The sequence below is a fragment of the Sebastes umbrosus genome, chromosome 17 (assembly GCF_015220745.1).
Source record: "Sebastes umbrosus isolate fSebUmb1 chromosome 17, fSebUmb1.pri, whole genome shotgun sequence".
In the NCBI taxonomy this organism is placed as follows: Eukaryota; Metazoa; Chordata; class Actinopteri; order Perciformes; family Sebastidae; genus Sebastes; species Sebastes umbrosus.
In genome coordinates this window covers 12,032,506-12,057,267 of record NC_051285.1, presented here as the reverse complement: position 1 = coordinate 12,057,267, position 24,762 = coordinate 12,032,506, and the positions used below count along the sequence as shown (strand labels likewise).

The window sequence follows — 24,762 nt, the reverse complement described above, 5'->3', positions numbered from 1 at the left end:
CTGACGGCCGTGAGACACCGCATGATACCAATGTTATTTTACTATTGGCTCACAAGCCTTGTTAGAAGTGGGAACCTAACGTCAGATATCTTGCACAGAGATAAAGCATAAAAGCATAATATTTTTTGAAGGAAAAGCCATGCTTTTATTTGGCACCTTTCTAAAAGCTCTGTGGATGTATTATTATTATTTTTAAATTGTCTACACAGAAATGTTGTCATAAAGACCTTTAAATCACAGTGTGTTTTCTTCATGCAACAATAGGGATGTGCTATCTACTTGACTTGGCTGTGTATCCACTCTGTCTTTTTAATAGCAAAGCCAACTGGACATAAATCAATCTAAGAGGTTTTATTATCATTTTCTATAGAGATAAAATGATGTTGTAAATATGTAGCCATATGTAGGGGAAGGTCAGCCATTCATTTTCTTAAAAAGATATTTTATTTCACACCATTTATCAGCTCAATACTCATACTTCATATGTAGTTACTACTTATAGATACAGTAATGAGTCCTAAAACCCACAAATGTGTTTGCATTTTAGCACTTCTGGTGCCCGGATTTGGAAGTCAATGGTTTTTCTGTGAATGGGTTTTTAGTTAAATGCCTGAAATAAGGTGTCTGGTTAACACAAGCTTAAGAGATTTTATAGTTTTGTTCTACGATATAAAAAACGTCAGTAAATATCCCACTCGTGAATTTTGAAGCCTTTACGTGTCTTAAAAAAGGCAGTTGCTAACAACTGCAAAATGAGACTACACGTCATCTATATGACTATACGTCACAACGGCGACTCGTCCGCGTACAGCCTCATTGTGTATACTCGCGTTCATGTGACTGTGGTGTAGTTCGTTTATAGCCTAAAGTTAGCTTTTACTTCTGCCGATTACATTTACACTTCAATCATAAAAGTGCATTTGTGAATATTATCTTGCTGAACAAAAGGTGACGGATCTTATTTTCAGCAATAATCCAAAACCCGATGGAAAAATCCCATTGTCTTTTTGTCAAGGGAACCCAGGGCAATGCTAACTTCCTGGTTGGCCTACAAAAATATGTCACCCCTGGAGCACTCTGTTTCATTGATTATTATTGAAGTATGTCATTACTTATCCATGAATTTCAGTGGTTGTTTTATGTTTTTTTTACATTGTTATTTGACAGGCTTCCCAATAGTCACATTTGGTCTTCCACAGAGGATGCAATCATGAAGATCCATGTCATCTGGTCTGCAGGACAGATAATAATGCACACAGTGCACTTTCATAGACTAAGCTACTGGAGTTACCCTGCACTATACTCATTTTTAACAGTCTCTTCTGCACCGTATTCACTTTTTTAATAGTCCTGTATCACAGCTGTTACCCTGCACTATATTCAGTTTTAACAGTTTTCTTCATCTCCTTGTATTTTTATATCTGGTATTTTTTTTTGCACTACTAACTTTTTTTACTGCCTTTTTACTAACATGTTTTGCACTATGGAACTGTGATGCTGGAAACTTGAATTTCCCTCGGGATCAATAAAGTTACTATCTATCTATCTCTCTATCTCTCTATCTATCTATACTGAAAGAGTTACCAAAATCTGTTTTACTAATGAAAAGGTGGGCAAATTAAATGAGGTGATGGGTTTAACCTTAACTAAATCTCACACTTGTGATTAGATTTCCCCCTGTGGGCTTTTACTGAGAGCACACAAATCAATGAAGTTAAGTAATTTTAGCCTCCAGTGCTGAAGAAGAAGAAGAAAAAAAAAAAAACTGGTTTTGTGACTGCTGCAGAATTGCCCTTTAACACCTCCACCAATAGGAATCCTCCATGCAGATGTGTTCTAGAATTCAGAACGTCCATCGACCAATCGGAGCTCCGCTTTCTCTGCTTGACTGGATTCTTCCCCCCTCAGCGGTAGATAGATACAGCTCTCAGACTTCTCACGGTGCAAAGTTACATCGGCAACCAGCAGCGAAACCTTGTGTAATCGTGTGTCTTTTAAGATACTAAACAGCGCCGATAGTTTCCCCACATGAGAGACAACACCGATGTGGATAGCGGAGCTGCTGGTTTCAGCTTTTTGGATCAAGGTTCATGTGTTTTTTTCTTCAGATTTCGGCAGTTTTCACAGACGCTGGTGAGTGAACACCATTTTCAACGGATCTGATATATTTACGAGGCGTGTTATAGCTATACAGACAGCCAAATGAGTGTATTTATACCAGGTAAAGATGGTTAAATAACACGCTGACATGCTTTTTCTGGTGGTTTATGGTGAGCCGTAGGTGTGTTGTTGGTCTGTCACGGTGTGTTGTTGGAATGGTAGCAGGTCATTCACCTGGAGGCTGCCTGCCTTGGGTGCATTTTTTTTTTTTGCAGACAAGATGCATCATCAAGTCAGGCCAGATGTTGGTGGCTGCTGGGCCTTCAATTTAAATAATACTATTTCTGTTCACACCGTTGACTGCGGTGATAGCTTTGACCTGTTTAGGATATTTCCGCCACCTGGTTCACCAGAAAAAAAAAAAGGCAGCTTCAAGTGAATATGTACTTTTACGATATTCATGTACCATTTTTTTTTGCCACTGAGAGGGAGCTACCATTGCAATATTGAGAGAGCAAGAATGGCTCATACAAAAGAGCAATATAGGAAGAAAACATTCAAAGGAGGGCATTTAAGGAAATAGATCCAACAGTAATAATGACAGTAATACAATAATCAGAGTAAAGGGAAAATATTTGTTCTCCCTCTCAGACTTCATGTCATTGCTCCCTCTCCTTTGAGGAACAAGGAGGCTTTATATTTCTTCTGCTGGTCAAAGATATCACCAATATGCACCTGGACAACCGCAAAAAAATGTGCAGCAAAAAAAGGCAAAAATTCTCGATGATCAAACAGCTGCAATACCTGCATTACCTTTTAGGGTATTCAATTGCTGCACCCAATGCGACTGTAATCAGGCCATTAAATAGGCATTTTCATTCGCTATAAGCACCATAGATGTGGGTCAGTAGGGGCCTACTACGCCTACTGTGTTTTAAAAGTGAAAGCAAAACTTAAAAGCAACACGTTCTAACATGTTGTAAAACTGAATGAAACGTCACGTTTTGAACACAAACAAAAAGACAGTAGTTTTAGGCAACAAAACTACAGCTTTGTTAGGTTTAGGCAACAAAGATACAACTTCTTTAGGTTTAGGCAACAAAAATACAACTTTTTTAGGTTTAGGCAACAAAAATACAAGTTCAGGTTTAGGCAGCAAAACTACAACTTCTTTAGGTTTAGGCAGCAAAAATACAACTTATTTAGGTTTAGGCAACAAAAATACAACTTCTTTAGGTTTAGGCAACAAAAATACAAGTTCAGGTTTAGGCAGCAAAACTACAACTTCTTTAGGCTTAGGCAACAAAATTACAACTTCTTTAGGTATGTGCAAAAAAACTACAAATTCTTTAGTTATGGGCAACAAAAGTACAACTTCTTTAGGTTTAGGCAATAAAATTACAACTTCTTTAGGTTTAGACAAAGAAAACCCACCTAGTTAAGTTAAGGGAAAAACATTGTGTTTTGGGTTAAAATAACTATGAATACAAAAACAACTGCACATTGTTGGTTTCACACAGGATGCGAACTTTGGTCTATAATAATCTATATTTGGTATAACCCTGTGTTTTGTGACTCATCCATCATCCCGACCTGCACCCCTTATGGAGTGTCACACTATCTACGCATACTACAGCGCCTGACTTCCCCTTCTGCTCCAGTCATGGTTACTACAGTCGCTGGAGGTCGCTGTCATGTTCTTTTATACCTTCTTTTGGTGATCTACCATGTGAATAGGTGATTAAATCTACTAGTGGTTGTACTAGGCCCCTATTGACCCACATCTATGGGGCTTATAGCGACTGAAAACGCCTATTTTAACAGTCTAATCGGCTGATTCTTTTCACATTTTTGCCCTTGAGGGGAAAGTGCCTTTGCAGCGTAGAATTAAGAAAAGAAGAATAGCACATACAAATGTACAAAACAAAACTACTCAGGAGTCATAAATTCAATGGGGTGCGTTCAAGGAAACGGCTTTAAGAGTGGGCAGGCTGTTGGCAGAGATCAGGTTAACTGTAGGAGATGTTCTCCCTATCAGACTTTCCCTTGGCAGGAAGTATGTGATCCCTCCTGTGAAGAGGAAGAGACACTGGCTTTGGGTGTCCTGACAACCTTCTGCACAAAGATGTCAATTTGCTGCTTTCTTTCTTGCCAGCCACTGACTGTGATCACCGGTCACTGTTTTCTGCTTATTATAGACTTTATTTGTTGGCTTGTCCCAGATCAACAAACGCAGTGGCATTTTCAAGGTCAGTCCCCCGATTTATCAGAGTAGATATCCACTCCTAGTGTAGCAGAAACCTCTAGTCTTGTTGTGTCTAGCCATCAGATAGTTTTGGATTTGGTTGCCTGAGTTCCAGATATCTGTCTCTTAGGGCTGACCCGAATGATTGCCCATGCCATGGTAATCGACTTCCAAATCAGTATTCAAATGCTTTGTTTTTTAAAAATGAAATAAGGAATAATCCAGCAACATTATTCATATTCAACTTTAATTATTATTAGTTATTCTCAGATGGATATTGCTGTTTGTTGTGTGTAGAGGTGCGTGTGTGTACAGTAGTGCGGTAGCAGCACTGATACGGGGGAGATGGAGACAGATAGACAGACAGTAGAACATGTCAGCTTGCTGTGCCACAAAGCTTCAAATACCTTTGAATATTACTCACCGAAGCTTCAAAGCCCAAAAAATGGCATTCGGGACAGCCCTGCTGTCTCTGAGATTTCTGCTTCCCCTCAATTACAATTAAGGTGAACGGAATCAAACAACAGCAACATCTCTGACTAGAAACAGTCTCTCACTGTTTTCATTGGAACTATATTCCAAAAAATAGTCCCTATGAAAACATTTGACAGCTGTGGATCATCCTGAATTGGATTGAATCTTTAAATGTAGTTTTTCAATTGTATTGGGGTGGAGGCAAAAACATCAGACACAGATATCTCAAAACCTACCTGGAAAAATAAAACCAAACTATCTGCATTTTCAGCTAACACCAGAGGAGCTGAAACAGCTAAACTAGGGATGCACCAATCTGACTTTTTCAGTCCCAATACCAATAGTGATACCTTGGCTTCGGGTATCAGCGGATACTGAGTACCGATCCGATACCAGTGTTTAATTAATATGCTATATGCCTCACTGTGTGGAAGTGACTGGAATCATTCTTCTATGTGTCAGGCGTGATCTAAACATTGCTTTCCTAACTTTGTAAAACAAAAAGTGGCCAATAAATACATAGATATAAATTTAATTAATTGGTCTTTATTATTAAAATAATAAATCGTACACCAACAACATGGTAACAAATCTTCAAAATGAACAGGAATTACAATTTAAGTGTATACTTTTTAAAACAGCAACAAATTCGTCAAAACTTAAACAGGAATTCAAACATAGAATTGAATTGAATTAAATAGATCGCTCCCATTGTCACTGATACCAGATCTAGCTATTTGAGTCAGTATTGGCACGATATCGGATCCAGCATCTGCTACATCCTGCATCCCTAAGCTAAACGATTAATCGATGAATAGAAAATAATAATGCCAAATATCAATTGTGAGTATTTGCTGCTGAATATATTTGTGTTCTAGAATAAAACAAGCAATTTGAGGACATCAACTTGGGCTTTGGAAAATTGTGAAGGTCATTTAACGCTATTTTATAGACCAAATGACTGGTGAAATTGATTGATAATGAAAATAATTGTTAGTTGTGAGATGTAATGTGGGTGAACCGGCCCTTTAAGTATGTTGAGAGAAAAAAGCAGCAAGGCTCGTCTTAAACCACTGGCCTAATTCTCTGCAAAACTCCAAGTGGCTTAATCTCTGCATGGAAATGCATTAGAATTAAGCTTGTGGATACCACTGGACTTAGCATGGCTTAAGGCAGCACCTAAGTATCCCAGCCAGGCCGGGATGCCCTCATTTCCAGCTGTTTTTTCCTTTTTTGCTTTGATCATCAGACTGGGTTTTACAGGCAAGCTACTTCAGCCCAGGGAGAGGAGAGTTCCCCACGTGGCATCCAGATGTTATGCTCCCTGCACGTTCAGTCTGAACAAGACAGAAACCAAAATACCTCTGAGGAAGAGAGACTTATTCCGCATTTGCCTAGAGCTTCTGTAAGAAGTACAAATGCTGTTTGAGTTGTGAATTTGAGTTTCAGAACTGTGCTGTTGCTGTAAAAGTAGTTCAAACACTGCAGTGAAATCTGTATTTAGAGTGAAATCACTAGTTATTGAATGTTCAACTGAATTCATTTATTTTGTGTGTTTTAGTTTGTTGTGTGCTAATAAGAGGAATTAGATGCTGTAAAAACTGCTTGTGTGACCATTGCAGAAGCAAATTGGGGAAGTGGCAGGATGGCTCGCTTGGTCAATCGTAATCTGATCTTAAACAAATTGCTTTGCGTGGCAGAAACTGTCAGTGAGAATAAAAACATGAGGAAGCTGTAATTAGTGGATTCAGATACACTGCCTGAGAGTGTGTCTGCGTTGCATGCCGCCGTGAACTTTGATATGGCTTAACGGTCAGTGGCTCCCCAGAGGAAAGATGCTAAATAGCTGCTTTGAGAATAAAAACTGGATGCGTTTCAGCCCCTCTGAAAGTGAGTACAAGTGTTCTTGGCAAAATAACAGAGCAGCCACCACCACACCCAGCTTGCTGATAATAGCTCACTCATACAGGGCAGTAGCTTGGAGTTACTCATTTATTGGAAATTTAAAATAAGATTTTTTTTGTTACTAGCAAGTTGTGAGATCATACTTGGAAAAGAAATCTCATCTCATACTGCAGTATGATTTACAATCTTGGAGAAAAACAGAAGCATTCTGTATTTGGTTGTAAGTAGGGCTGTCAATCGATTAAAATATTTAATCATGATTAACCGCATGATTGTCCATATTTACTCGTCATTAATCGCAAATTATCACACATTTTTTATCTGTTCAAAATGAACTTTAAAGGAAGATTAGTCAAGTATTTAATATTCTTATCAACATGGGAGTGGGCAAATATGTTTGCGTTATGCAAATGTATGTATATATTTATTATTGGAAATAAATTAACAACACAAAACAATGACAAATATTGTCCAGAAACCCACACAGGTACTGCATTTAGAATAAAACATATGCTCAAATCATAACATGGCAAACTCAAGCCCAACAGGCAACAACAGCTGTCAGTGTGTCAGTGTGCTGACTTGACTATGACTTAGGCCTGTGTATTGGCAAGAATCTAGCGATACGATACATATCACGATACAGGGGTTAAGATGCGCTATATTGCGATACTGTAAGCAAGGTGATATATTGCGATTTTTAAATCTAATTTTAGGAAAACTGTCATATAAAGAACACACCACCATATGCATAAAATCTGAGTTTACAAAAAAACGTAACGTTTTTACGCAATCATACCAGTGGGATCTGCATTTACATCTCTCAAAGTCCCTGTAACATCCAACATGATAGCACTACTTTGAGAGGGCACATACACGGAAAAGGGCGATTGATTAAAAATCAATACAGTTTTGTGTTTGTGAGAATTGATACAGTATCACAAAACATAATATCCGATACTTGATATTTCCGATATTTTCTTACACCCCTAATATGACTTGCCCCAATCTGCATGTGATTATCATAAAGTGGGCTTGTCTGTAAAGGGGATACTTGTGGGTACCCATGGTGAGAGGTCAAGGGACCCCTTTGAAAAATGGCCATGGTAGTTTTTCCTCGTCAAAATTTAGCATACGTTTGGAGCGTTATTTAACGTTCTTTGTGACAAGCTAGTATGACATGGTTGGTGCCAATGGATTCTTTAGGTTTTGTAGTTTCATAAGATACCAGTATCTTCACTCTAGCTTTTAAACTGAGCCCGCTGGTGTGGCTTTAAAACAAATTTGCGTTAATGCGGTATTATCGCCGCATTGACAGCCCTAGTTGTAAGCAATATAAACTGATTCTGGTGCAGTTCTTGTCTTGACGTGCTCTTCTCCTGTTTTAGGTAGGAACGATGGATAAGAGACGTGGCTGGCTGTGGAGTGCAGCAGGCCTGGATCCTGCTCTCCAACACCAGGGCTGAGGAGCTGCAGAGGAGTAGGGAGTTTCCCGAGGAGACTCCACCCTCCTGACCTCTGTCAGGCCTTCCTCAGCATCACCTCAGCTGTCTTTCTCGCGGTCATCCACATCCTCCAGGCTGTCCGTGTGTAACCAAGTTTTGAACTGACCTTTACTGAAATTTAAGGGGCTACATTCCAGCCACCTCCTCAGGCGCCCCTGAATATTGTTTTATGTCCTCCTGAATCTGAACCATGAGGAACACCAGATCGAGCCTGCTGCTGGGCTGCGTGCTCCTCTGCTCCGCCTCCCTGCTCTACCTGGGCATGAGCGGGATAGAATGCCCTCCAAAAAGCCATCGGTACCGGTGGATGGAGCTCAACCTGGGCTCAGCCAATCAGAGCTTATCCCTGACTGAACACTTCCCCGAAGACACGCCCCTAATCTTCATTGGAGGCTTTCCAAGGAGCGGCACCACGCTGATGCGCGTCATGCTGGATGCCCACAATTCTGTTCGGTGCGGGGAAGAGACCCGAGTGATTCCACGCCTCTTGGCCATGCGGGCCACCTGGAGCCGCTCGGTGAAGGAGAGGATACGACTAGACGAGGCCGGCGTCACTGACCAGGTGTTGGACTCAGCCGTGCGAGCGTTCCTGTTAGAGGTGAGCTGGTCGGTGCCTCAGCATCTGTTAATCTGCAAACATATTGGTTGTCAAAGGCATGTTTCAGCTTTAGGATGATGTGTTTGCATACACAGGGTTATTAAAAAAAATTGTTTTAAATAATTTAAATTTAAATATTAAACAGAATATGCCTTTTAACAATTATTGGCATTATGATTTATCTGCAGTTATTATCTGCCAGTTATTTTATTGATTAATCAATGAATCATTTAGGCTAAAATGTAAAAAGAAATTGTGAAAAAATGCCTGTCATTGTCTCAGAGCCCAACCTGTGCCCCAAAATATTAAATTTACTATCATATATGACAAAAAAGGAGCCAGCAAATTTTTGACGTTTTTGCTTGAAAAATTACTGAAACAAATAATATCAAAATAGTAAATATCGGTCGATCAACTAATCTGTATGCTTGTTATGTAACATTTTACTTCTAAACTACATTTAGCCTAATTTTTGCTTAGACGCAAAACACAAAATTGCTAAATAACATGCGGTTTGGGTAACAACTACTATATCCCGTGATGGAAACAGTAGAAAAAATAAACTTTGGACGTGATTATTAAAGGAATAGTTCAACATTTTGAAAGTATGCTTTCTTGCTGAAAGATCGATACGACTCTCATATCTGTCCGTTACATATGAAGCTACAGCCAGCAGACGTTTATTTTAGCATAAAGACTGGAAACTGTGGGAAACAGCTAGCCTTGCTCTGTTCAAAGGTAACAAAATCCACCTCCCAGCACCTCTAAAGCTCACTCATTTTATAAGTGTTAAACCAAGAATTATGTTTTTACCGGGATTATGAGCCAGATTATTTCTCAGCTTGGCACAGTGCACAAATTTATGTGACTGATGAGAGAGCGTCTCAAATTAAGCAAATAAATGTATTTCCCAACATGTTGAATTACTGCGTTAAACAAGGTCACCTGTGTAAATGTCTCAGTATCCTGGGTAATATCTAGTCCGTGGGTAAAATATTCATGTTTCTATTTGATAAGATGAAAGTCCTTGTCTTTGTTATTGTAAATCCACTTATATTTATATTTGGCGTCTCAATATGTATATTAAAATCTTGGTATTCTAAGTATTAAGAAGGAATGGTTTGCATGTAGCAGCTGAAGCATTCCTTGTTGTAATATTCACTCAATGTGTTTCAGGTGATAGTCGGCCACGGGGAGCCTGCACCTCGTCTTTGCAACAAGGACCCGTTTGCCTTGAAGTCTCTCTCGTATCTGTCACGCATCTTCCCTAAAGCCAAATTTGTGCTCATGCTACGAGACGGACGGGCAACCGTCCACTCCATGATATCACGCAAGGTATGCTGGGTTCCTTTTCTCTTATCGACTTCCTTTTAGACTCATGTTTCCCAACAGCCGCTTGACAAATTTGTACTGGTGCAACATTTGGACACAATAAATTTTCCATTCTGTGTTCACTCTGCGTCGTGAAAGGTCTCTAGAGTTTATCTTATCTCTCTGCCTCCATTCACAGGTGACCATCTCTGGCTTCGACCTGACCAGCTACAGGGACTGTCTGACCAAGTGGAGCAGCGCGGTGGAGACCATGTACAGCCAGTGCCAGACAGCCGGCGAGTCCAGATGTCTGCCCGTCCGCTACGAGCAGCTTGTCCTCCATGCAGAAGAGGAAATGAGGAAGTTGCTTCACTTCCTAGAGCTGCAGTGGGACCCTTCAGTGCTGCACCATGAAGAGCTGATTGGAAAGGCTGGTGGCGTGTCTCTGTCCAAGTGAGTATGAGTGTGTGTGTGTGTGTACACCAAGTTAGCTATAGTGGTATCTAACCATGCAGATAGTTTCAGTTTCATGTGCCGAGGTATTTATGGAAAGGCAAGTTGCTTTTAAGTTTTTCAAATGTATGTTGAAGTTGCATGTAAATGATAGAAAATGACACTGATCTTCATCTGTCTGCGTGTTTCATTCAGTGTTATTATTCCTCCTGTGAATTCCCAGCTTGCTGGCTTCGAGGTATATTTCAAGATAAAAGGTGTCAGTTATTACAGGCCGCGAAAAGGGAGCTGTGATTCTCACACTTCTCTCTCTGTCTATCAGTCAACGAAACATGTTCATGAGCTGCTGCTCAGGCTTTGTTTACACCTGTGGTGCTTGTTAAAGGTACAGTGTGTGGGATTTGGCGGCATCTAGTGGTGTGGTTGCAGATTGCAACTAATTGTTTACCCTTCCGCTCACTCCTCGGTTTTCCAAGACTGTGCTAAGCCACCAAGTGCAAAACCGTGGTAACACCGTTCGCCTCGCTCAAAGGCCATCCTTACCATAATAACACTACTTTAGGAGCAACGGAAGTCAGTCGACGGCTGGCGGTACCACGGTTTTACTCTCTGCGACTCACGTTATCGCAGTTTCACAAATGTGTCGGAGAATTACGGTGGCCTTCAGGTAACGTAAAAACATGAAAGGCTCTCTCTCTTGGTTTGTGCGTTCTGGGCTACTGTAGAAACATGGCAGAGCAACATGGCGGACTCCATGAAGAGGACCCACTCCCTATGTAGATATGAAGGGCTCATTCTAAGCTAACGAAAACGCGACTCTTAGTTTAAGGTGATTATACACTAATGAAAATATAGTTATGAATATATTTCAGATCCAAAAAAATGTTACACACTGTTCCTTTAAATCACCCCCAGTGCAACTCTGCCCACTCAAAGACATTTTTGATGAACCTCCGAAAAACAATGAAATGAAAAAACTAAATTTAGAATTAAAAAAAATAATAAAATGTATGTACCCATGTTTTCTAAATGCTGTTTCAAAACCCTCTCCACCATTCCACATATATCATTGTGTTTGGAAATACTAAATCCCTTTATTTCATATTAATATATTTAATGTCTAAAATCAGTCACTTTTAAGATCTATTTTAATCAGCAATAAAAACAAAACATGTGCGATCAAAGAATGTAAATTCCTGTGTTTCATTAAACCCTGCAAATTTCACTGAGAACATCTGACCTCAGTGTCTGCAGTGGTAGCTGTGGCTTTACACCTGCAAATGCACACCATTAGTTATTATTTCAGTGTATTATGGTGTTTTTTCTCCACTGAATTAAAATGCAGCACACATTGAGAGAAACATTTGAATACACACAAGTCATATACAGTATTTGAGTCCACTGATCCACCAGGACGCCTGAGTTCAGCTTTCATTCTGAAGCAGCCAAAACCTTTCAAGGTCAAGTAAAGCTTTCAGACTTCCCTCAGTAGATGTTTAATTTGTTTTGCTCCACTTATTTGTCGTGATTCAAGTAGAGCATCTCTTCGCAGGGCAGAAGCTCAGGGGATTTGGTGGGAATCTGGCTGCTTCACACCGCAAAAACCCAAACCTGGCGTGTATTTGAAGGAATTAGGCCACACTCTGAGAGAATTAGCACCCTTCTTTTGATTAGTTATGCAACGGTTGGCGCAATATTAGTCACACAAATGTTTTATAACCTTCTCAGAAATGTGAATTATCCCAGAATGTGTGTACACGCTTACACACATTTATTTATTTAGGGGGGCAGGTTGATATGTATGGAAGATTTAGCCTTTGACTAAATTAAAACAAATCAAACAGAAATAACACATTGTTATATTGTTGTATATCCGTTTCATTAATGCATTTACTGTCATAATTAAATGGAAAAACATATGTTAAAATGACAATTATGTAGTTTTTTTGTCTTAAACAACTAAATTAATTGTTTTTGAAGTTTTAAATTTAATTATAACAGTAAATGCATACATAACAATGAAATACAACAATATAATAATGTGTGTTATATTTCACTTTATATGTTTGATTAATTTTAATAGTATTTAGTTAGTATTTAATTATTTAAAATATTTTATAAATATATTTTATTTATTTATTATTTTTAATTAATATTTATACTATAGTAGTATTTGTTTTAGAACATTTTCTCATCCATATAAATCTCGTAGCATTACGGTCAAACACACACACACATGAACTGACCTTGTGTTTGACTTTATGCAGGGTTGAGCGCTCCACCGACCAGGTGATGAAGCCGGTGAACACAGACGCCCTCTCCAAGTGGGTCGGGCACATTCCCCCTGACGTGATAAGCGACATGGCTGAAATCGCCCCCATGCTGGCTCGCCTGGGCTACGACCCCCATGCCAACCCGCCCGACTACACGAAACCAGACCCCATGATGTCCCTGTTCAACTACTCACAGGTGAGTTAAAAAAACAGCCGCCCCATAATGTCCTTAAGCATCAGATTTCACCCATCGATATCGCACCTACGCAACCTTAGTATGTATCATGTATCATACATGATTAGGCCGTACCAAAATGAAGTTATAACAGTTCTAACATTTTACAGTGGAAATGGCTTTGTAACATGTGTGTTACTGAAAAGAAAGAAGACTACTGAGCTTTTCTTCAACTTCCTCAACCTTGTCTTCTCAGCAATCTCCACCGGAAACTTGTTAGGGAAAACACAAGAAGCATAAGCTGACCAATCACAGTTCTTGTACACATCCGTCACTGCTGTAGCCTTGAAGTATAGTCTGTAATTCCTCAATGCACAACTATAAATGCAGTCATACGTGAACATTGTGCCTTTTCTTTCCTCAGAATTTGAAAGCAACAGAGACTCCACACCCCAGTTAAGCGAAAGAGGAAAAAAAACTCGGCCTCGCTGTTCCACGATATGGATTTACCTTACACACACACTTCCAGTTCAGCAGTAATTAAACCTCACAGGAAAGTTTTCAAAGTGTCCCATGTGTATATTTGAATTGTTTGTAAGACTAATGTGCGGTGTTAATGTCTGAACACGGGTGGAGTGTTTAAAATACGGACTCATCAAGTGGTTTGGGTTTTTTATCTCATGTGGACTACCTGCTACCTTGGAAGTTTCTCACTCTCCAACATCTCCTCTAAGGTGAACCAACAGTATTACACTGCATTGTGACGCGTCCTCTCACCTCGTACCTGAAAGTATTTCAACATGTCTGTAAAGTTGTTATGATTCACCACAAATGTGAATGTGTCTTTAGACTAATCTTTCACTTACTGAGAGTTCAGTCAGTGTTCATGAAGCATAATGACTGTATATTTTTGAAGACGTATGTTTATTTTCTTAATAAATTATTTTGGTGTTGACCATCCATTCAGGAATCTAAAGTTGTTTATTCTGAATTGAGGTTTTTTTTTAATTGTTGGATATTGTAGAACATGAATAAAAAGAGTCTAAATGTCACCTTATAATGTTGTTTATGTGTTTTGTTCACTAATTATTCAGTTCTCCATCTCCCCTTTTTACAGGGGAGACAAAAATATTTTGACATAGACGCACACTCCCTTCTTTATGGTTCAGTAGAAATAATGTCCAAAGTTGCGCCTAGTCAAACTTTCAAAGATTAGTCAAAGATTTTCTTGTTTTGACTTTAATGTGACAAATAAAAACCCTGAGATAGATACTTGGACAATGGGGGCAAAAATACATCTGACTGCTGCTGTGAAAAGTAGTTTCAAACATTCAAAATTAAGATACATGGAGCTACACGGTCCAATAGATTCATCAACAAAACAAGTCAAACACAGAGACATTTCTAGAATAGGAGAACAAAAATAATTCCTGCAGCATCTTGCTTTTTGTTTAAAAATATCTCGAAAAAAAGTGGAATAATGTCTTTTGTCATTGATCACTGCGCTAAAGTGACCTTTGACCTCTATGTTGCATATTGAGCCATTAGCACCAGAGCAGGCCGCTGTACCTGCTGGTCTCTGGAGCTGAACATGGCATGCACTGTGTTTTGTTCCTCTGTTGGCGGATGGGGAGCGTGACGCCACACACGCCTGCTGCTGGGCAGTGTTTGGTGACCTGAGGTTGGCGGGGCTTCTGAGCTGCACCTGATCATGTACAGGAAACACCTGGAGAACTGAGAGACACACAAACAGAGGAGGTCGAGGCAGCAAAATGAATGACACAGAGACACGCATAGATTATATCTATGGAGACACTAGTAACATTCAGATGTTTGAGCAAGAAGGTGTCTCCACCGCTACATGAGGTGGGATGTCATCACAGAGGATGAAGTTATAGGTGAAATGTGTCATCTAAGGCAGGGATATAATGTGAAAAGAGCATATATACCAAGGCTGGATTACCAACCTTCAAAGCAGGCAAATTGATTAATTCTAGCCTGGTTTCAGACCTCTGAATCGCTGCCCAGCAATGCAAATAGGCCTGGTGTTGTGCCCAGTGATGGCTGTTTCCACTGGTTGGAGAAACAATCATCCAATCAAAGCTTTGTAGGCAGGATTAAGAGCTGCCTAGCAACATTCAAATGATGAAAAATAATGAAAGCAATGGCAATAAGTGTTGGTGAGATTTAAGCACCTATGAAGGTTGTTGCAAGTCGACCGAAAATAGTGCCTTTTTGTAATCATCTTGATTAATCATCCTGAAAAATGTTAACTGCTACGGTAGATTTCAGTGACAATGACGCTGGCGGGACACACAGGTCACTTGCTGCTCATTGGTTTGAGCAAATGAAACAAATTAAGTGTGTACAGTTCATAACATATACTTTCAGAAATAACACAAATTTCATAATGCAAAAAAAAAATGTTTGTGGATACAAGGCAGTTTTCACAAAACAATATTTATTCATGCTTTAAAGCAGTGGTTCCCAAACCGGGTGTCTGGGCCCTACAAACATCACAGGGGTGCGCCAGGATTTGTCTGCTTTGAGGTTGTCAAAATTAGATTTGCACATGTATAACTAAAATCATAATATCACACTTACTGGATAATTTATACAAAAGTCTGGATATAAAACTATTTCAAAAGATATAGCAGCTGTCAGTTTGCTGACTTGACTATGACTGACAAAACGGCATGTGATTATCATCACCCATAGAACCCATTTTCATTCACATATCTTGAGGTCAGAGGTCAAGGGAACCCTTTGAAAATGGCCATGCCAGTTTTCCCTCGCCAAAATTTAGCACAAGTTTGTAGCGTAATTTACCCTTCTTCACGACAAGCTAGTATGACAATGTTGGTACCAGAAAAGAAAGAAATTAGTGGAATTTAAACGAATTTGCATTAACGCGTATTGGATCCACTGCTTTAAAGGAGAAGTTCACATTGTTTTTCAAAACTGTCTTAAAACAATGGTCACATATGTAAATTATAATCATTCCTCTGTCCATACTGGCTGTAAAGAGATCCCTTCTTAGTCCAACTTCAAATGGAAGAGATGGAGGACAACAGCTACAGCCCTTGTTTGCAAAAATGCATTTCAAAGCCAGTATGGACAGGAGCAACTCTTTCAATGTACATATGTGATTATTAAAGGGGAACACCACCGAATTTACACATCAAAGTCTGTTTACAGGTCTTGGGAAGTGCTACTGCATTTGTGAAAAAAAAGTTGTATGAAGTCAGTTGTGTCTCCAGAGGGAACTGTGAGAAGTCTGATAAATCAAGTGATGTGTCAGTGACACTACAAGTTTGAAAATTTTAAAAATCTGGATGTGTGGAGTTAGAAAGAAGTGAGTTTACCAGACCCCTGTAGCTCCTAGTATCTGCTTGAGGCTAATGTCATTGGCCATTACTAGCATAACACACACAAATCTCCAAACAAACTGTTGCCTGTCATGTTGCATTATGAGAAATGTAGGTGCCAGGTTTTGATAAGGAAGAAGACGATGTCTGGTTCTGCTGCATCGATTTTGATCCTTTTTTAAAAACTGCATTGTGAGTCCGACTGTGCAATGCACAATGCTAAATCAGTGGAAAACTCGTTCAACCAGGATTCTGGTGTGTCAGTATTTAATTACTGTATATCGGATTTAAAATGATAAAAACGTATTTAAACTGAGACTCCGCTGTGTTGCAAAATGCAAAATAAACTGTTGTTTAGCAAACCAGCTTTGGTGCAGCAGAATTTTAGGATATATCATGGGGTTAAAAAACGTTTTCTGTGAAAAAGTGTGAACCTATCCTTTAATTGGTGAGGCCTAGTAAAGATTTTGTATTAGCACATATGCCCCTCTAGTTTTGTTTTGTTTGGAGTTGAATATATCTCATTTGGAAGAAGGAGGATGACTGTGTGTAAGGTATTTGCAGGGAATTGTTATTACCCGGTTGTTGAGCAGCACATAAATAACAGGGTTGAGAACGGTGCTGGTCTTCGCCATCAGAGACGGGATTAAACTGGCGGCAGGCGGCACCACGCCGGGCTGTCCAAAGGAGGCGAGCATCGCCACAACACCGTATGGCATCCAGCACAATAGGTAGCCTGTCACCATGGAGACCACCATTAGAAGGACACGGCCTTCCCGCCGCTCAGCTGAGGACCGGTTGATGCTGGTGACCTGGACACACACACACACACACACACTGCTTTCACAAACAGTGGTGGACACACAGTGATGTCGCACATTACACAGAGGGGTCAAAGGTCATTTTGCACGCTGCTCACCTGTCTGGCCACCACTCGCACAGCCAGCAGGATCCTCCCGTAGCAGAAGAACATGAGCAGCAGCGGCAGCAGCAGGCAGAAGATGAACAAACAGCTGATGTAGGAGCGAGCTGTGGTCGAGCGCTGGTGCCACTGGACGGAGCAGGTGGTGCCGGGACCCTCCGGCCCGTAGCTGCTCCACAACACACAACATATGCTTCATGTTTAACATCATGGAGTTGTAGTTCTATGTTATGTTAAGTTGTTTCTGTATGTCTCTGTTGTGAGCTGCGAAACGGTATGGACTCATTTTCTTTTGATCTGAGATCTGCAAAGACTTGCAAAAACTCTCGCGAGACTCACTGCCCGACGACCTATCCTAACCTTAACTATTCGAGATCAATGCCTAACCTTAACTATTCAAGGTCAATGCCTAACCTTCACTATTCAAGGTCTATGCCTAACCTTAACTATTCAAGGTCTATGCCTAACCTTAACTATTCAAGGTCAATGCCTAACCTTAACTATTCAAGGTCAATGCCTAACCTTACCTATTCAAGGTCAATGCCTAACCTTAACTATTCAAGGTCAATGCCTAACCTTAACTATTCAAGGTCAATGCCTAACCTTAACTATTCAAGGTCAATGCCTAACCTTACCTATTCAAGGTCAATGCCTGACCTTAACTAACTCCTCCCAGTCTTAGCATCATCAGCCTGAATAAGTGAATGAATGGATGATCTAATAATGAGTGAAGTGATGGGTTAATATTGGAGCAGTCCAGACCTACTCCAGCCCAGGAGCGGCGGCAGAGTCCAGACCAGTGAGTAGAGCCAGGAGGCCGCAACAGCCAGCCTGGCCCGGCGGTACTGAGAGGAGTCCGACTGGGTTCTGCGGAGCACTACAGAATACCGCTCAAAGGACAGCAGAGAAAGAGACACCAGGGATACCATACCTGACGGTTAGAGAAATATCAAAACAAAGTAAAGAGAATAGCAGTTAGAGATCAAACTGAGTCAATCATCTCTCCATTTATTATTATTAATAATAATGCTGTATTAATAATAATAATAATAATAATAAATTATTATTATTATTATTAATAACAATAATAATAATAATAATACATGTTCCCCCACTACATTGACACTTTTAAGAAAAATCTTAAAACATTTATGTTTTCAGTGGTCTTTGGTTGCTCTTTTAGTTTTGCCAAGTATACTTAAACTTTTCTGTATACTTGTCAGTATGCGCCAAGTATACTTAGACTTTTCTGTATACTTGTCAGTAGAAGCCAAGTATACTTAGACCTTTCTGTATACTTGTCAGTAGAAGCCAAGTATACTTAGACTTTTCTGTATACTTGTCAGTAGAAGCCAAGTATACTTAGACTTTTCTGTATACTTGTCAGTAGAAGCCAAGTATACTTAGACTTCTCTGTATACTTGTCAGTATGAGCCAAGTATACTTAAGTATACTTTTGTTAATCTCTGATAAGTACATAAAAAGGAAACTGAAAGTATACTCTATACTCTCTTATTTTACGTTTAAAAGAAGTACACTAACAGCACACTTGAGTAAACTTCTTTTTCGTAAGGGTAGCCTGCTTTTTGTACTTTGCATTATTGTTATTAGGAATGAAAATATCCTCCATCACTCACCGAAAAACGCGTTGGAGAAACCGTACCAGAGGCACCCGTAGGATCCGGTCAGCCACCGGCCGCTCACGCTGGCCGCGAAGCTGAGCGGAGTCCCGAAGATGCAGACGAGCATGTCGCTGGCGCTGATGTTGACCAGCAACAGGTTCACCGGAGACACCAGCCCGGGGAAACGCGAGAACACCAGGAGCACCAGGAAGTTACCGAGGAAGCCCAGGACAAGGATGAACCCGAGGACTACAGCCGCCGCGGTGTGACCCGCCCGGCTCAGCGCGGCGGTGTGACCGGCGGCGGCGGAGGGGTCCAACACGGAGCTGAGCCCGGTGCTGATGTTGTTGCTATGCAGCAGGGGGATCATCACCATGGCAACCTGGTTATCATTCTAGAATGGCTTAAATCAGAGACAGCAGGTAAAACAAACACATCATATTTACCTCTGTACTCTGTGAATAGTATTAACTTAAACCTACACTGTTTTCCCAGTAAAATAACAGTAAAGAACTGATGGCAGCAGGGTTGTCTTTATGTTACTGTAAAATGAACATTATTATACTGTCGCTGAAATTTACAGCTTTGTACTGTTAATGAAAAATACAGTTTGAACTGGGTTTTTTTTTTTATTAATTTCACGGTATTTTACAGTTAATTTACTGTTTAAAGATACATTATATGGCTGTTTTTCACCTTTCTTTTACATTATCATACTGATTTGTTTTAATGCACTATTTAGGTTGTATTTTTTACATACATTTTAATAAACATTATTTTTTGCCTAGATGAATAGACTTAGCAGGTTACAGACATAGGAATAGTCACACTAAATACAATTAAAGGCACTTGTTAGGAAAAAGGCTATAATAGACTTGTTGACACTTTTCCCAAAATGTCTGTCTATAGCTGGCTACAAGTACAGAATGCAAACCATAACAACATGTGAGTGAAGAACAATAAAGCTAATTCACTGATTTTCCAATCATGTACAATGTACAAGCCTCACATGTGCAGATCAGGTCCCAGAATTAAAAAAATACTGCATGAAACTGTTACTGATGATACTTTAGACAGTTGATCAGCAGTAAAGTGCTGTTTTTTAAGAATGCATTATAGTTCAGTTAAAAAACGGCCTATGAGCGTAATTTAACAGGTTTTCTTTTTTTTTAACAGTAAAGCACTGTTTTTAGCAATAACAGGTTAATACTGTTGAAATCCTTGTAAATTAACAGCAATTGTTTACAGTGTAGGTCCTGTGTTGTGTGTTTGGTTGTGTCGCTTTTGATGTTGTAGTCATTGTTGGTAAAGATTGTAATGTGATTATGTACTGAAATGTAGCCTAACAGTTCAAAGTGATTTAAGTGGACTCCAGGAAGAATAGCTGGGCTTCAGCCACAGCTAATGGAGATCCGAATAAAAGATAAAAAGATAAAGTGTTGAAACGATAACAGCCTGTTTCTTTTTAACCTGCAGGTCAGTGGGAGAGTTTCCAGACACTGTGGCTGAATTCAGCCTACTGAGTATAAATACATGAATAGAAGATGTTTAAATACTCTGGAGGAGTGGCTGAAGGGGGTGGGACAGATCATTTTGTTCTTTCCCCCCACACACATAGATAGATAGATAGATAGATAGATAGATAGATAGATAGATAGATAGATAGATAGTAACTTTATTGATCCCGAGGGAAATTCAAGTTTCCAGCATCACAGTTCCATAGTGCAAAACATGTTAGTAAAAAGGCAGTAAAAAGTTAGTAGTGCAAAGTACAAAGTACAAAAAAATATACCAGATATAAAAATACAAAGAGATGAAGAAAACTGTTAAAACTGAATATAACGCAGGGTAACAGCTGTGATACACCACTATTAAAAAAGTGAATATAGTGCAGAAGAGACTGTTAAAAAGTAATATAGTGCAGGGTAACTCCAGTAGCTTAGTCAATGAAAGTGCACTGTGTGCATTATTATCTTTATATTATCATTATTAAGGTTAACACAGTTTTAAGGCAATAAAGTTGTACTAAGATCAATTTGTTTTTCTTGCTGACATTTGTTAAAATACTCCAATTCATTCAAAACCAGAACATAAACAATTAAGACCAGTCTAAAACTCACACTGTCAAACTTTTACTGTAAAATTACAGCAAATTACTTTCAGCAATTTCACCAGTAAACTACTGTACGATTTACAATATCTCTACTGTATTTTATAAAGATTCTCAGCGGCAACTTACTGCGAAATGAAACGTTTGACCATTGGGATCATGGGAGCAAGCATTATGACTCCCAGAAAGCATTGCAATATACATTATAAGCCTAATTCTGTAGGTCACTGTTAGAATTTACACTGTAAATTTACATCGAAGTGTTACAGTGTACCAAACATCATAACAAATCTCTAAATCACAGTCAATATAGTTTCAATAGAATGAAAAGTGAAAAAACAAACCTCCAGTGAGACCAAGGACACACTCCCACAAAGAAAGAAACAAATAAAGATGCAGATGCTGACGTTTTGCCGTAGATGACCTTCACTCTATCAGACACACGTCTTTGTTCTGTTCTGTTATTCTACTTTATTCTAGACCAGATTGGGGACCTACATAACTGAGCCAACATATCAATAATACAAGCTGTGGTTGACTCAGAGGATGAGCCAAGAACACACTCAGCCTGGCAGCGTTAACTGATGAGATGCCGAAGACACTAATGAACACTCACAAGTAGAATCCGGCGATACGATATGTATCATGATACATGGGTAACGATTCAATATATTGCGATACTGTAAGCAAGGTAATATATTGTGATTTTTAAAAATTTAATTTTAGGAAAGCTGTCATAGTATAAAGAACAAACCAGAACTATTTTAGAAATGACACATTGCATGCAAAAAACAACTTGTTTTTTGTCCAAAACTGCATGTGATTATCATAAAGTGGGCATGTCTGTAAAGGGGAGACTCGTGGGTTTATAAATATATATATATATAATAGATTTTTCATGTAACTATTGCTTATGGACTATCATTGCTGTGACTATAAGCTGCCCTCCCGTGGTGACCACGAGCAAACTACACCTCTGTGTACATTGAAAGTTTTATTTTGAAATGATTTACCGGAAGTATGAGTATGCTATAATGTCTGCATTGACGCCACTTTGACTAATTTTTCAGTTCCTCGCTGTCACCACTAGAGGGCAGCAAACACTCGTGATTTTAAATACACAGATCAACATCTCCTAGCATCAACATAGAGGTAGACTCAGGAACTGATAATGCTTAAAAAAAAATATATATATATATATATATATATATACATTATTCAGATTAAACAACTGGTAAATAAAAATGACATGTTGCCAACTTGACCTGTGTATTTAAAATCACGAGTTTTAATGTCCTGCAGTGGTCACAGGTGGGAACTGCATCATAGGATTTTAGTAGCAATAACACAGTTATCAACACTAATTATATTCTTTAGAGGTATCAATAAGACATTCATATATCCATAATAGTATCAATCACAGCTGTGGAGGCACTGGTATAGTTCTTTATATGTAAGGCATTGATGTATGTATATATTTATATTTTTAATATCTTTTAGTCATGACTTTTTATAGTGCTTCCTGTGTTGTAATGTATTATATGTAATGTATTGTTGTTGTTGTTGTTTTTTCTTCTTTCTTATCTGGATCTTGAGTCTGCAATAAAGTTTGAATTGAATTGAATTAATGTGCTAATAAAGTGTACATTTTCCAGAAGTGTCAGTATGGTAAAATTAATATTGCAATTCTTTGTAGTGGCCACTAGAGGGAAGTGAACACTCGTGATTTTAAATACACAGGTCATCTCTTTGCTTTGTGCAACCGGGCGGCGAGCATTTTGTTTTGCCTTTTACCTTAGATTTAAACCCTTGCATCTTCTTGTCAACACAATATAGGAAATACAAAGGAAAACACTATTGGGATGTTGTGCTTCTCCCGCATTGACCAAGAGTAGCAAGCCTACACCTGTGTGCGTTGAAAGTTTTATTCTGAAACGACCTACCGGAAGTGTGAGTATGCTATAAATGTCTGCAATGACGCTACTTTGACTAATTTATCAGTTCCTCGCTGTCACCACCAGAGGGCAGCAAACACTCGTGATTTTAAATACACAGATCAACATCTCCTAGCATCAACATAGAGGTGGACTCAGGAACAAATAATGCTTAAAACATCTCAAATTAAACATTTATTCTATAACATCTTCATGTAGAACCAATGTTTTCTTTTAATGTATCTATTATTTATTATATTATTTATTTTATTAAAATCTGCAAAGTTGTTGGTCAAATATGATTTTAAAAATGTTTGAAATAACTCAAAAGCAGTGTTGTGATTTCTACCATTGAGGGAAAAATATGTTTATATTTTTGTTAAATGGAAGATAACCATATTTTAATACACAATGGCCTGAATTTTGTCCATTTCTTAGGCCAGAGGAGTGAAAATCAGCTTTTAGAGTATCATGAAGATAAACTCTGCTCCCCAAACATCCACTGTGCCGAAGTGTCCCTGAGCAAGGCATTGTCAGCTCCATGGGGCAACCTTCATACAGAAATCAACAATAGTATCATCTCTGTTGTCTCATTGGTCCCCTTACGAAAAAGTAGTATACTTCAAGTTTATTTTATGAAGTAAAATTAAGTGAAGTTCAAGTATATTTCCCGAGTATACTTTATGTAGTAAGTATACTAACATCAGTGTACTAGTAGTATACTTTTAAGTGTAAGAATAGTAAACTTTGAGTACACAACTAGTTTACATCTAAGTTGTATTTTGTACTGCAACTACAGTATATTATGAAGTGCACTATACTACAAGTGATCTTATAGGTATGCTGTTAGATTACTAGTTATATACTTGTAGCCCACTTTTTAGTTTATGAAAGTAAACTTTAAAGTATACTCAGTAAACTTCTATTTTCTTAGTTTTTACTGCATGTATAGTTGTAAGTTTTCTTTAACTTATAGTACTTAGCCAATGATTTATGCATTACATAAAGAGACTTTTGCTATTTGACCTGATATTTTGTGATGAGATTAAAAAAGAAAACGTTTTTCTCACATGGTGAACGGAGAATGCAAAAACAGAAAATTCTTGAGGATTTAAAGTAAATTAATATCAAAACATACATTTACAAACTCTCACACCCTCTAATAGGCTACTCTATCAAAAAGTAAGCATAAGCCAAGTATACTAAGACTTTTCTGTATACTTGTCAATATAAACCAAGTGTACTTAGACTTTTCTGTATACTTGTCAATATAAACCAAGTATACTTAGACTTTTCTGTATACTTGTCAATATAAACCAAGTATACTTAGACTTTTCTGTATACTTGTCAATATAAACCAAGTATACTAAGACATTTCTGTATCAGTATAAACCAAGTATACTTAGACTTTTCTGTATACTTGTCAATATAAACCAAGTATACTTAGACTTTTCTGTATACTTGTCAATATAAACCAAGTATACTTAGACATTTCTGTATACTTGTCAGTAAACCAAGTATAATTTTGTTAAGTATATCTCTGATAAGTACATAAAAAGTAAACTGAAAGCATCCTCTATAAGGCTTATTTTAAGTTTAAAAGAAGTAAAAGAAGTATACTAGTAGCAGACTTGAATAAACTTCTTTTTGCTCCCCAAACATCCTCCGTGCTGAAGTGTCCGTGAGCAAGGCACTATCAGCTCCTTCCTACAGAATTCAACAAAGATGTAATAGCATCATCTCTGTTATCTCATTGTTCCTGCGTCA

General features: G+C 38.7%; 2 protein-coding genes across 4 annotated transcripts; one reads left to right on the top strand and one right to left on the bottom strand.

Moving 5' to 3' along the window:
• The first annotated feature begins 1,891 nt into the window (after positions 1-1,891).
• LOC119475954 (protein-tyrosine sulfotransferase 1-like) lies at positions 1,892-14,096 on the top strand. 3 transcript variants are annotated; one of them, XM_037749102.1, is made up of 6 exons: positions 1,892-2,133; positions 8,113-8,827; positions 10,004-10,162; positions 10,338-10,591; positions 12,859-13,060; positions 13,210-13,436. In XM_037749102.1, the coding sequence occupies exons 2-6, from the start codon at positions 8,420-8,422 to the stop codon at positions 13,258-13,260; spliced, it is 1,074 nt and encodes a 357-aa protein (XP_037605030.1). In that variant the 5' UTR covers positions 1,892-2,133; positions 8,113-8,419; the 3' UTR covers positions 13,261-13,436. The 3 variants fall into 3 exon arrangements, with proteins under 3 accessions (XP_037605030.1, XP_037605032.1, XP_037605031.1); XM_037749104.1 differs by lacking the exon at positions 13,210-13,436 and adding an exon at positions 13,464-14,096 and having other exon boundaries at positions 1,896-2,133; XM_037749103.1 differs by lacking the exon at positions 1,892-2,133 and adding an exon at positions 6,534-6,709.
• Positions 14,097-14,563: 467 nt separating this feature from the next.
• Positions 14,564-19,355, bottom strand: LOC119475953 (pinopsin-like). The gene is made up of 5 exons (XM_037749101.1): positions 18,967-19,355; positions 18,092-18,260; positions 17,327-17,498; positions 16,986-17,219; positions 14,564-14,773 (listed from the first exon to the last, which is right to left on the bottom strand). Exons 1-5 carry the CDS (start codon positions 19,325-19,327, stop codon positions 14,564-14,566), a joined length of 1,146 nt encoding a protein of 381 aa, XP_037605029.1. The 5' UTR covers positions 19,328-19,355.
• Between the last annotated feature and the right edge of the window lie 5,407 nt (positions 19,356-24,762).